At 44.4% G+C, this 13,867-nt stretch overlaps 1 protein-coding gene across 1 annotated transcript; it reads left to right on the top strand.

Moving 5' to 3' along the window:
* The first annotated feature begins 486 nt into the window (after window positions 1-486).
* COPS8 (COP9 signalosome subunit 8) lies at window positions 487-13,294 on the top strand. The gene is made up of 8 exons (XM_055586544.1): window positions 487-675; window positions 2,447-2,517; window positions 3,595-3,643; window positions 4,785-4,917; window positions 8,352-8,459; window positions 10,570-10,632; window positions 11,580-11,627; window positions 12,290-13,294. The coding sequence occupies exons 1-8, from the start codon at window positions 598-600 to the stop codon at window positions 12,367-12,369; spliced, it is 630 nt and encodes a 209-aa protein (XP_055442519.1). The 5' UTR covers window positions 487-597; the 3' UTR covers window positions 12,370-13,294.
* Window positions 13,295-13,867: the final 573 nt, after the last annotated feature.

Raw genomic sequence — 13,867 nt, forward strand, 5'->3', positions numbered from 1 at the left:
CCACCCAACCAACTAATGCTCTGTCGTCCCCTTTTCCTCCTGCCTTTGATCTTTCCCAGCACCAGGGTCTTTTCCAATGACTCAGTTCTTCGCATCAGATGGCCAAAGTACTGGAGTTTCAGCTTCAGCATCAGTCCTTCCAATGAATATTCAGAACTGATTTCCTTTTAGGATGGACTGGTTGAATCTCCTTACAGCCCAAGGGACTCTCAAGAGTATTCTCCAACACCACAGTTCAAAAGCATCAATCCTTCGGCGCTCAGCTTTCTTTACAGTCCAACTCTCACATCCATACACGACCACTGGAAAAACCTCAACTATGCACAGAACTCCTCCCGCCCAGCCTTTGCTACGTGCTGGGACAGCGGCTCCCAGAAGCCGGGTCAGTCCTCCAGGGCACCGAGAGGGCGGGTCAGAGCGGCGGCGACCCCGTCCCCGGCGCAGCGACGTCTGATGACGCAGCGGAACCAACGAGGCGCTTGCGCAGGGGCGCTCGGCGGCGCCCTCGGCTTTTACGTCATCGCGGGCGCGACGCCCCGAGGGACAGAGTGGGGCCTGGTTCTGCTGAGGAGGCGCGGCGGGGGACCGGCTGGGAAAATGCCAGTGGCGGTGATGGCGGAAAGTTCCTTTAGTTTCAAAAAGTTGCTGGATCAGTGCGAGAACCAGGAGCTCGAGGTAGCCGTCCGCCTGGTGGGGTCGCGAGGCCTCGGGCGGCCTCGGTCTCCAGGGTAACGGGGCCTGGGGCCCGTGGGGCTCGGGGCCGGCGCCTGGAGGGCGCGGGAGCTGGCGTGAGAATCCCGGGGGGCTGGGCTGAGCGCCCGGGCCTGGTCCCCCCAGACTCACCGGGAGCCTTTCGCTGTTTGTGTTCAGCTAGTGAGTCCGGAACCACTGTGCGTCTTTGCCCCTCACACCCTCCATACGCTTCTGTGCTGGACTAAACGCCCTTCCTCTGCGCTGTGGGGAGGGGTGCAGAAATGTGGGTTTATTAAGACTGGAGTGCAGGCACGGGCCCAGACGGAGGTGTGACCGCTGTAGTCTTTGCTTGATTCAGAAAGCCGTTCTTAGTCTCACGTCAGCTCGGAAGCTTGCCGTTTGTCGTGCGTGTGTGTCTCAGTCGCGTCCGACTCGTGTGTGTGTGGGGTGTGTGTGTGTGTCGTTCAGTCGTGTCGGACTCGTGTGTGCGCGTGTGTGTGTGTCTCAGTCGCGTCCGACTCGTGTGTGTGTGGGGTGTGTGTGTGTGTCGTTCAGTCGTGTCGGACTCGTGTGTGCGCGTGTGTGTGTGTCTCAGTCGCGTCCGACTCGTGTGTGTGTGGGGTGTGTGTGTGTGTCGTTCAGTCGTGTCCGACTCGTGTGTGCGCGTGTGTGTGTGGTATCTGTGTGTGTCGCTCAGTCGTATCCTACTCTTGTGTGTGTGGCTCAGTGTGTCCGACTCTTTTGCGTGTGTGTGTTGTGTGTTTCACTCAGTCATATCCGAGTCTTGTGTGTGTGTGTGTGTGTGTCTCAGTGCGTCCGACTCGTGTGTGTGGTGTGTGTGTGTCATTCAGTCGTGTCCGAGTCTTTTGTGCGTGTGTGTGTGTGTCGCTCAGTCGTGTCTGACTCTTTTGCACCTGTGTGTGTGGTGTGTGTGTCGCTCAGTTGTGTCCGACTCTTCTGACCCCAGGAGTCCACAGGCTCCTCTGTCCTTGGAGTTCTGTGGGGAGGAATACTGGCGTGGGTTGTCATGCCCTCCTCCAGGGGATCTTCCCCACCCAGGGATCGAACCCCGGTCCTTGTCCCGCATTGCAGGCAGATTCTTTACTAGTCTGAGCCAACAGGGAAGCCCCTTGTCTTCAGAAGGACAGGTGAGCATTGTATCACGCAAGTACTAAAGTAATAAGGTTTTTTTCGAGGAAAGGCACTTAATGGCATTTATAGTGTTGATGTAAAAAGTCAATTAACCAAAGGAGACAGCTGCCAGAAGCAGCAGCTCCCCAGTAGACACTTTATAGATGTCTTCTGAATGAACTGAAATTGAGTGAGGAGAAGAATGTTTTTGTAACTCAGCTCTTTTGTAACTCAGCTGATGTTTTTCTCTTTATTATGTGTTTACTTAGATATTCAATGTATTTGGTATAGTGGGCAGAATTAATCATATTGCTTTAGGAATCTGTTGGAGACATTTCTTATAGTAGTACAACAAAGTAAGAATTTGAAAATTGGGAAAGGGATTGCGTTTAAATATTCATGTGTATATGAATACACAGAGGCTCAGACAGAGGAGTCGCAGCTGATGAAAGAGCTGATTAATCCTCTAGGTTTAGTGTCTGATGCTCCCTGCACTGTTTTTCCATCCATAATAACAACTGCTATAAAATATGCTTACTCTTTAGGTGCGTTAAGAAAACACTTTTTAAAATATAAAAGAATAAATGAGGTTTATTTCTCTTTGATTTTTTTGGCCTTATAGGCTCCAGGAGGAATTGCTACACCCCCAGTGTATGGTCAGCTTCTAGCTTTGTATCTACTCCATAATGACATGTAAGTGCCTTCTACCTAAAGCTAAGAGAAGCGTCTTCCTCAGGAAATTATTCTTACATTGAAGTAATATCACTGAAACATAGGTCCAAGGAGCTGTGCCACTTGTTTCATGTATTGAGTCATGACTTAAGAAATTATCATTAGGCTGAGTTGTTTTAAAATACACCTGTTTTATATATGTCTTCTAAGAAACATTCCAATTTATTATGAGAAACTGCAGTGTCAAATTCCTTTAAATCTATTGGTCTTTTTTCCCCTCTGGTTATAAAACCTGTATCTTTTATGACCTCTGTTTATTTAACTTCCCGTGTAATCAGTAGACTAAGAGAAACTAAAAGGGAAAGTTGAGAAAGCCAAAAGGAATTTGTTACCAATGTATAACATTTCTTGAAAGGTTTTGTTTTGTAATTATTCCTAATTCATGTTCATTGAAGAAAAGTGGGAAAATATAATTGTGCAAAAAGAGTCCCTTGTAGTGCTGCATCCCACTGATGGTTACTGTTAAATTTTTCTTTAAATTCTTCTAAACCTTTTCATTTCGTACCTTTTAAACTAAACCGAGGTTTTCATTACTTATGTAGCATACAAATTATGTTTCCTGTTTTATAATGCTTTCGTCATATGCTTCTTGTCATTCAAGCTTCCAGACTCTTTGAAAAAAGAAAAAGCTGCCTTGAAGTTTTGGTGCCTGTATGCTCACTCGTAGGGGGAGGGGTCACGATAAGGAGAAAAGCGTTGTGTACTATGCATATTGTTAGGAATGCTAGGCCTTTGAAAGTATATGAATTTGTTTATTTTATATATGAATGGTTTAGACAGTTCAATTTAAGATCTGAATTATTAAAAAGTTTACTAAAAACGGCAGAATGTTAGTTTGATAAAAATATTTCATGTCTTATCTGGAAAACCACTCTTATTTTCCCTGGACAAATTCATGTAAAACTAAATTTCATTTTGTATTATATAGAGAATTTTAAAGTATACTTTTGTGTGTTTGCAGTGGGATCTAAAATTTTAAATATTTACTGAGGTGATTTTTTAACATTGCTTGTTCTTTCTTGGGGGGATATAAATTAGGAACAATGCAAGATATCTTTGGAAAAGAATACCACCTGCTATAAAATCTGTAAGTATTCCTCAGAATATCTTACTGCTTCAATATAGTGATGCCATTCACTTAAAAAGCAAAGTTTCTGTTTTCTTTTCCATGTGATTCATGAAAGTGATTAAACTGCCTTTAAATTTAAAGAATAGGTCTAGATTCCTCTAATGTTAGTTTCCCTTGGATGGAGTAAAAATCTGTGCTCAGCTCCTTCCGATCAGGTTTCCTAACATACTTATAGGTGTCACTTACCTGACAAACAACCGACTTAGTTTAGGTAGAAGTTTGGGTTTTGTTTTATTATTTTCTTTTTAACTGATTTCTGCAGTTTTCTAAATGTTATTTATTTTGCAAGTAATATTATTTACAAGAACACTCTAACAATAATAGTTATTCAGAGCATTAAGATTTTTTGGTAACTAGGATTTTAGATTTCTTATTTTCATAAGAGAGTAGATGAACTCACTTAATAGTTTCTTCCAAGATGGAAAGAAGTAAATTTTTGATTTCTGATGATCCACTGTGTCTCACATAAATGTGAAGTGAGTTTCTTGTATGTTCACAAAACATTAACAAGAATTTACCTAAATCCCTTTATTCATTATTGATATTCAGCAGCAGACCAGATTAGTATTTATACTCTTTTTCCTCCACATTCTATTAAGTAAGTTTGGAATGTTCCTCCAGTGTCATTGACTTAAAGATATAAATTATATGCATAGTTTCAGTGTTAGTAGTGGAAATGCTATCCTTCTGCTACATTTGATGACATCTTAGATTGAGAGTCTATATTATTAGCCATTTTGCTATTACTTTTGCCCTTAGGTTTATGTATTTTATGTACATGTATATATAGATGTTAGGTGTTCTATATGTTATATATATGAAATGTAAATAAAACATCTGTTAAAAAAAAGTGTTTTATATAATTCATTCCTAAATTATATGAAATATTTTTGGAATACTTTCGTGTGCCTTAATTTTTTAATAAAAATCTGTATAAAACATGCCAATTCTATAGTAGTAATCAGAGCGTTTAAAAACCTTTTTGAAAGTGATTGGGCTGAAGCAGTTACAGCTCTTAAACGCTGCATTATGTTTTAAGCTTCAGTTGTTGGTATATGTGCAGAGTGAGCGTCCTCAAAGGCAGTAACCTTTCTTGCAGGCAAACTCGGAACTTGGGGGGATCTGGTCAGTTGGCCAGCGGATCTGGCAGAGGGACTTCCCCGGGGTCTACAGCACCATCAACGCCCATCAGTGGTCTGAAGCCGTCCAGCCAATCATGGAAGCTCTCAGAGGTAGTGTCCTCTGTGAATAAGGAATGAGACTAGACCTTAAGTGTTGGAGTAACTCAGTGTGTTTGAAAAATAGATATTTTGCTTGGTGAATTGGGGGAGTTTTCAGAATTCTTTTTTAAATTAGCTAAAATCGTGCTTTGATTTCATGTCACTTGAGTTTGTATCAGCAGTTGAGGGCCTTGCTGCCTCTTAATTTAACTCTAGACTGAAGTTGCTTATCAGTAAGAGATGATTTTTCCTACTGAAATGAAATTTTATAATATTCCAGTAAGTTCAAGGGAGTAAGATTTAAACCCCACATATTTGAAAGTAGAGACTGCTATGGACTCTGTGAACCTCAGCCTTTCATGGACTTTCTTCCACTTCTGGATTTATGACTAATCAATTTAGTATATAGATACTCAAACTTTTCTTTAACCCTTTTTTTTAAATCACAAGTTAATGCAGTGTAGTACAGCAGAACTCTCCCCTGCCCCCCTCTCTCTCCATTCTCCCGCCCCAGTGTTTGCTTCCTCTTTTATGTGCTGTTACACCGTCACTTCGTATTGTTGCCTTGTGTCTCTGGTTAATCCCTGCCTTCATTATCCACTCTCCTGCTCTGGAGGGTCAGTGAGCAGGAATTCTTGAATACTGCTCATCACTCTGGCAAGGAATGTCAACTTTTCAGGGGAGAGAAGGCAAAGATTGCCTCTGAAGTGTACCGCATTCTTGGCGTGGTAAAGCAGAACAGTGTGCGTGACAAGCAGGAGAATAGGCTGCCCTGGCACAGGAGGGGTGGCTTTGGATATTCCCACAGGAAATAACCTTGGCGTCATTGCGTACGCCCTGAGAAATTCAGATCCAGAGCAAGACAGAGAGGGGGTTGAGGAAGTACATCCCCTGCCCTGCGGACCCACGTTCACCCAGCTAGCCCAGGTGCCAAGGCCTGGGTGGCCAGCCTCCCTGGGGTTTAAGGGCAGAGGTGCGTTGCAAAGGGCAGCTGGCTCACCTTCCCCTCTGTCTCTAGCACTGGCATTGGCAGTTCCTGGTAGATCATAGGCACTGAAGTATTCGTTGAGCAACAGAATAAGCGGTCTCTCAAGGTCTCCCCAAGACTTTGTCCCGGGAAGAGCTGCCAGCAATACTAGGTGCCGGCTCAACTTAGTCCACCTTCCTGCTTGTTCTGATGCGTGCCCTCCTGAGGCTGCACATCTCACTGCTGAGGTTCCCGGTGCCCGGCCAGGATGCAGACGTCAGGCTCATTTGTGCTGAGGGGTTCAAAGCAGCCTGAGGGTCTCGGCCTCTGACCAGCCTTTACGTCTGCTGCCTTGTCCTTCCGCTCTGCCTTCCCCTGGATGTTTCTCTTCTCTCCACTCTGTTTTTCTGTTTCATTCACATTCTTTTCTTGTTCTGTTCCCTTTTTCAACTCTGAAAATCTGACCAGAGTACTTGAACTTGAAAGTAAATGTTTGTAAAATATGGGAGGCTTATCAAATGAATATAGCTTTTGCTGTACACTTGTATTTTCCTCTTTCATTGTTGCTCTGGGTTCTTTTCCGTTGAATGTCTGTAGCTTTCAATAGAGAAAAGCTCCGTTATCTCTCAGCTGTGTTAGAAGTCTACTTTAAGGTCATTTGCTGAAGGTAGGTAGGAATGAAGGAAGGAATTGGAAGAGAAGCAAATAATGGCTCAGTGAAAGCTGCGGAGGCAGTTAGGCTCAGGGAGAAAGGAAGCCACAGGATTGCCTCTCAGCGATGTTGAAGGAAGAGGAGAGCCCAGAGGCTGGGGTCGGGCCCACCTGGGTTCCCGTGAGACCTTCCACAAGCCTGTGTGCAGCACACCCTTCCTTAGAGGTGCCAGGCCCCTTGGGGGATAAAAGGACGTGAAAGCCCTCCTGTAGAGAAGTCCAGGATGACGGGGTGGGGAGGGCTGCAGTGCCCACTGTGGGTGGTAAAAGGTTGCCTGTTAAGTAAGTAAGTGATGCTATGAGATCAGAGAAGGGCGGAGATGGCAGTGAGCTCCAGTGCAGAGTTTATAGATAGACCCGGGAAGAGAAGAGAGGGCGGTTCAGACCGCATAGTGATGCAAGCGCAGCGCCTCACGCTGAGCACAGTGGTGAGGAGGCGCAAGCAGAACCAGCGGGCTGCTTGGAGCAGAGGGCATCTGCGGGGGTTGGTGTGGCTGTAAGTGTCCCAGGAGTGGGGGCGGGTTTTCTTATGTTCAGGGCTATCTTGTATGTGTACACTTGCCTATTAAATGTGGAAGGTAAACTCCATGATTCCTAAGCATGTCGAAGTCACGTGGAGGAGCTTTTGTGTCACTGAAGGATGGGCTGAAGACAGGCCAGCTGGGCTCTTTTTCTACCATTCCTTTATCTCTGCTTCATTCCTAAATTACCTAATGTGGAAATTTAAGCCTGGGGGAGCCCATGTGTGGTCTCTAGGGAAGTTTTGTTGCTGGAGTTGTTTACAGCCCTTTCCTGTGGGGCTCAGGGCTCCACCTTGGTATTTGCACTTGAATGATGTCAAGTCAAGAGTTCAGAGCAGACTTGAAAGTTAGGAAGGGGGCTCTGGTTATCAGGTTTCTTCAGCGGCTCCCAGGTGTGGTCCTGTGTCAGAAACTCTGCTGAGAAAGGACCCCTGATCATGGGAGAAGGTAATTTCCATGCCATTCAGTCCAGTGTTTGTAAGTGGGAGAAAGAGAAATTTTGAAATATACATCCCAAATACAAATGAAGTTTTCTTAGAGTTGGAGTCCTAGCCGTAGTAACTTTTTTCCATCTTTGTAATTTTTGTTATCACTTGAGTTTTTTTTTTTTTTTTTTAACCTGAGATGTTTTTCATTTAGAGGAAGTGTAAGAAATGCATGTTACCTAGTGGTTCAGCTTCTCTTACGGCTCAACTGGTAAAGAATCCACCTGCAATGTGGGAGACCTGGGTTCAATCTCTGGGTTGGGAAGATCCCCTGGAGAAGGGAAAGGCCACACTCTCCAGTACTCTGGCCTGGAGAATTCCATGGACTCTATAGTCAGTGGGGTCACAAAGAGTTGGACAGGACCAAGCGGCTTTCACTTTCTCTTCTTTCTCTGGTGGTTCAGTGGTGAAGAACCCACCTGCCAGTGCCGGAGCTGCAGGGGACACAGGTTCCGTCCCTGGGTCTGGAAGACCCCCTGGAGGAGGGCATGGCAAGCCACTCCAGTATTCTTGCCTGGAGAATCCCATGGACGGGGGACAAAGTTGGACACAACTGAATGATTTAGTGTGTTGATTCAACAGTATTTGAGCCCGTCTTACATGTTAGGTGCCTATAGCTGTGCCTGTGAATGCAGAAATCTTTAGGTTGGTCTAGTTTTTCTTACCAAATTTGGAGAAGAGCTGTGATGTAGTTTAATTGTGTGTTTCGAAACTGGCAGCTCTTTTGGTTCACTGTCTGCCAAATCTTCACTCCCACGACAGATGCAACCCGGAGACGAGCCTTCGCCCTGGTCTCCCAAGCCTACACCTCCATCATCGCCGACGATTTCGCAGCCTTTGTTGGACTCCCTGTGGAGGAGGCTGTGAAAGGTATTTGGGGCCTACTTTCTGCTTTCAAAGAAAATGGAATGTAAATCATAGGTCCACAAGCCCTTATCTGAAGCCTTTGGGACAGGACATGTTTTGGAATTTAGGTCACGTGTGTTCCTTAGAAAGGTGATAGGAGACATACACCGAACGGCTCCCAGGCAGCCAGCACCTGGTGACCAAGCCCGCTTGTAGTTCCCGCAGATCACACGTGTCCCCGCAGCTGGCGTGAGAGGAGACTGGACATAGACTTTGGGGTCTACATGAGTTTTGCCACCACATGAGTTAAAGAAAATTTTTTGATTCACAGAATTTTTTGGACGTCTGAATGTGAATAAGAAATATTGGGTTTGTGTTTACCTGTAAAGTGCTTTTTACCAAAGATAGGCGCCAATTAAAGATGTCTTAAAACAGGAGCTTTGTGAAGGAATGCATTGCCATTTCTATGAGATTAAAATGTGACTCTGTCTTTGAGGTGAACCCTTGTCGCGTGTGGTAGCTCTGTTAGTGACTCCTTCCTTACTGAGCCTCCTCACTGTTTGTGTAGTTACTTATCATGGCACCCGTGGTCGGACCCCGGAATATTTTCTACTTTTATCTCTAATACCTTTGATCAACTTCTACTCTCTACTAAACAGTAATGAGCCCTCCAAGGTGATGTCCAGGAAGGAAAAATTAGAGCTGCTGTTGACTAATGGAGGGAGGGAGAAGGAAGGTGGAAAGGACTGTAGGTCATTGGAGGAAAGAGGTGGTGAATGAAGGTGTAGACTCAAGTGTTTGATGACATTCCCACCGCTGAGCCCCCGATTACATCATAGCTTTTACAGGTGGTAGAACATGTGTGTGACATGGAGGAAAATTCAGCATGTGCACGTAATATGCTCTTAAATGTGCTGGGTGGGTAACATTATATTCATAATTCTAAGCTTAAATTTCGTTAACGTCTTTATGTATTTTCCTTTGAAAATCAACATGGAGGTAGGGTAAGTTTTAATGGATCTGGGCCTGTAGAAGTGTTGTTTCACCCTTCCCTAGTGAAGGCAGGCTCCTCCTCGTGTGCCTTTTCAGCCCAGTTCTTCGTCGCCATTTCTTACCAGTAACTTAGAGGTGTCTGCACTGCACTCTCATCCACTGGTTTCCAGATGTGCTTCTGCATTTTCATTTCTCAGCTCCTGAGCAGTCTACCCTCCCCTGGCAGGTTGCTGTAGAATGTTAATACTGCAGGTATCTTGCGGCACTGTTCTGTGGTGTTGGGCATTTTGGATTCTCCAGTCGAAACGTGGTCTCCATTAAGCACCACGTGTCATAAATCTCCAAGGCCTGCTGCAGTCATAGGTGCATAAATGGCAGGCTAATGGATGTCCTTGGAGTAAATCACACTGTCACTTACGCATACAGACATGTGTTTTGACTCTTCTTTTAAAACGAATCCATAATTAATTATAGATTAAAATATATTAAAATTAATCCATAATAAATAATATATCCCAAAGTCCATACTTGACGACTGTGCCTGTGATCCTGGCCCACTTCACCGCTAGCTGTGCAGCCTAAGGCGAGCTACTAGCTGTGCACCCTAAGGCGAGCTACTGGGCTTCCCTGAGCTCCGTTTCCCACATCTGTGCGTTACGATGAGCTTTACAGGCTATCAGACGATCGCATAACATGAGCCCTGTAGGAGCGCCCAGCGCAGTATCTGCTGACCAGCCTCCGTGTGGTGTGTGTATGCTGTTTTTATCCTCACCGTCATCTTTGTTATTCCTGATGTCAGGATTAGAGAGAGTACTGTAGACGTCTTCCTTATGTCTCTTTTTAATAGTTTGATCTGGTTAATACCGTAATACATATATTATAGAAAACTGATCACTTTTTAGTGATTATGTCAGCCTGATAGACTAAAATGAGGCTCTCATGGATGTTTCAGAAAGGTATTTCCCAAATAAGTTCCTATGAGAATGCTGTCTCTAGGATGCCTCTGTAGTGAGATACACGTTACAGGGTCATCCACCCACGCTGGACCTCCCCTACAGGTGACGTCATTGATATGTTGTGGATCTTGTAAGTAGAGTTTCTGTTTTTAAAATACATTTCTGTGTTAAAATACATGATTTAGGTATCCTCGAACAAGGCTGGCAAGCCGACTCCACCACAAGGATGGTCATGCCCAAGAAGCCAGGTAGGTGGAGCTGCTTGTCCGCCGTGCAGCCTGAACTCTGAGGCCACTGCAGGTTTCGGGTGTTGCCTGTGAATAATTTGATACAAAATTCTGCCATGCCAACAGCAGGAAAGTAACTCATGTTTAATACACATAGAGGGTGATGGACACTTAGGGTAGAAAGGATCTTAAAGATTATCTGGTTTTACTTTAATTTTTTAAAATGTATTTTGTTCATTAAAAACCTGTATGTATATGTTTCCATAATCCTTATTACAACTTAATTTTTACTAAGCATTAATCTCTCATCCTTTTATTTATTGGGCCATTTCTCACTGCTTATTTTTAATACCTAAACTGCTGCCTTTTAAAATGATACTTAAAATATTCAGAAATTCCCCTTTTCTCTTCATGTTGTAAACATGTAGACTCTTCTCCTAAACAAGACTTTGAGTGGCTTTAACTTTCACAAAATTAAGTTATCTGGCCTGTTCAGGCCTTAACAATTTGGCCTGTCCTCGTTGTCTCCATCTGAATTCCTGGTCCCTGAGCCTTCCTCTCTGAAATGAGCCACTTTCCTTGCTGCTTACCAGGAATGTCCTTTTCTGCCATGGCCTTAGAGCTGGGCTCCATGCCCATCTCCATAAACGCTCGGATCGGCTCCCTCCCAGAGCTCCACCTGCTCTGGATTCCTATTGTTCAGACGTTGTTGACCCCACGGTAAGGAAATACACAAACTGCCGTGTGCCCGGCCCTTTGAGGGTGCAGGAGAGGGGTCAGACGAGGGCCCAGCTGATGTACATGGTGAGAGAACACTGCTGTAGTAAAAAGACCAGTGTGATCAGGTAGAGCATGCTTGCTGTTTCTCTGAGAAGTGAATGGCTGGGATGCCACTGCATTAGAAATGCCCTGTTCCATGTGAAGGCTCTGGGCAAGGCTTCTGTAACCGGGCTGTGTGTTCTGTTCAGTTGCAGGGGCCCTGGATGTTTCCTTTAACAGGTTTATTCCCTTATCAGGTATGTATGTTCATGTGCTCATTTTAAAAGTATTTTGTTACTTTTCTCTCTTGTTTTTGTAGTATTTCTTTTTGTTAGCTCTCATCTTGTAGACAAAGAGGTTAAACCCTAATACGGTATTTATAGTAATCCATCCAGTCACAAGGGTGCACGGGGCTCCCCTCGCGGCTGTGGGCCCCTCCCTGGCGTCATGTCAGGCAGGCCTGATGGAGCCCCTCGCCAGCCCTGACTCAGACTTGGCCCCGGGCTGACGTGTGAGAACTAAGCCTTTTGAAAAAGGGATCCTCTGTGGGTTTTCTGTTCACTGACAGTTTAATATTCTGTGTGGTAAGAACTGGGTGATTATTAAATTAATGTCATATGGGGAGGGGTCTTTCCAAGAAGAGCTGTGTTCTCTTGGGAGAGGTGTTGCCTGTTAAAAGTGTTTCTAACCTTCATGTGGAAACTTCAGTAACAACAGAACCAAACATGCCTTTATTCCCAGTTTGGGAAAACTACTCATAGAAGTTGAGGCTTCTTGGCTTGTTTTTTTTAAATGTCCAAGATCAAGGCACATCTAAGAAAGTTTCCTTCTTGATAAGGAAAAGGCATTGGGGGGTGTCAGTGGCAGGACCACGGCTCTGTGACCCTGGTGTCTGACTGTGTTTCTCTCTAACGTGCAGAGCCCGCCCCTGTTCCACCCATCCCCAACGAGCAGCAGTTAGCCAGACTCACCGATTATGTGGCTTTCCTCGAAAACTGACTTCTGAGTTCAAGATCCACCTTCAGAAGCCTGAATACTGACAAGTAGAGAAATGTAAAATTTTTATTTTCAATTTTATTGGATGGATGAATCACCTCGGCATACTTTACTGAGTATGTGATAAAATACATATATAATATCAAGTATATTATATATATTTTGTCCTTAAAACATGCTGAATGGTTGTTGAAACATTTCTCATTTTGTAACGTTTGACAATTTGGAGTCCAGCAGTATTATGCAGTTTATATTTCCTAGTGACTCGTGAAATACAGCCCTCCTGCTTCTTGTAGAACAGTGGTTGTCAGGTGTTTTCCTGCCGCAGCGCACAGCGCATCCCTCCCGCCGGCACCATAGGTTTGTAGTTGCGTGGTGCACTGGGGTGTGAGAGGACACCCCAGAGGCAGTGTCTGCATTGCTGGGGATGGTAATTCACACCCTCTTTGGAGACCATGCTCTTTTCCTCTGCCCACCTGAGAATCACAAATACAAAATGCTGAGACCGAGCTGAGGAACAAGACCATTTCCCTGGTAAACCAGTTTGCTTTAGATTTTTTTCTGAGAGCGTGAGTACATCCATTGCTGGCTGTGGAGGGCTTGCCATGAAAGTGCGACTTATTTAAGACATTTGTGAGAAGTATGAAGCTGTAATATTTCCTTTCATAAGAAGGGAGACGTCAGTGTGGAATGCATTGTGGGGAAAGAAGCTATTACGTGATACACTTTGTACAACTGGTCTGCAGCCTATAGGTTGCTTATGTTTATGCCTTGGGTCAGGTTCTGCCCATGGGAGAAATACTGAACACGTCTTTCCTTTTTTTGTGTGACAGCCCTCTGAACATTTGAAGTTGTGTATTGTATTTTCAGGTTAAATCCACCCCCTAGTTCATTTATTCTGCATTTGTTCAATAAATATTTAATTGAATTCTTTTGTTGTTTTACTGAAGGTAGTTTCTAGAGGTTTCACTATCCTGTCTTCCTGCGGATGTGTTCTAGTTTGTCATTGTCTCTATTAAAGTTCAAATTTCTTAATTAAATAGAAATGACCCATATAGTGGTAGTGACATGACTCATGTTTTCACTCATTTAAAATCTACTTTACTGGCTATTTCAGCTACTGTTAACATTTAAATGTTAAATGTTAATGGTTACTTTAAATACCTTTTAAGTTAAGGTTTTGCTGTGCTGGGCTTCTTGATCATGAAAGACTAGGAGTAGCGAGGTGCCTTTAGTATAAACTAGAGTAAACCGTTGGTAAAACTGCAGCTGGAGAGTAACAGAAACCATTCAGATTGAAGCACTTAGAGAAAAGGTAGCCTACCGGAAAGCATGCTCGGTACATGGCTGCAGAGCAGAGAGAGAGACCAGGCAGTGAGTGGACGCCAAGGCCGAGAGAGGATGGAGAAGGAAGGTAATACCTGAAGCACTGGCCAGGAATTTCCCAAAACTGATGAGAGAAATCAAGCCACAGATTCAAGAACCTCAGAAAACCCCACAC

Source organism: Bubalus kerabau, chromosome 6 (assembly GCF_029407905.1).
Source record: "Bubalus kerabau isolate K-KA32 ecotype Philippines breed swamp buffalo chromosome 6, PCC_UOA_SB_1v2, whole genome shotgun sequence".
NCBI classification, from domain to species: domain Eukaryota; kingdom Metazoa; phylum Chordata; class Mammalia; order Artiodactyla; family Bovidae; genus Bubalus; species Bubalus kerabau.

What these genes read in the sequence shown, in the direction of transcription:
- COPS8 (XM_055586544.1), top strand. Translation starts at nt 598, where the DNA reads ATGCCAGTGGCGGTGATGGCGGAAAGTTCCTTTAGTTTCAAAAAGTTG. An exon ending in TGTGGAGGAGGCTGTGAAAG is followed by an intron (nt 8,460 to 10,569) that starts GTATTTGGGGCC and finishes TACATGATTTAG; the next exon opens with GTATCCTCGAACAAGGCTGG. An exon ending in CAGGTTTATTCCCTTATCAG is followed by an intron (nt 11,628 to 12,289) that starts GTATGTATGTTC and finishes TCTAACGTGCAG; the next exon opens with AGCCCGCCCCTGTTCCACCC.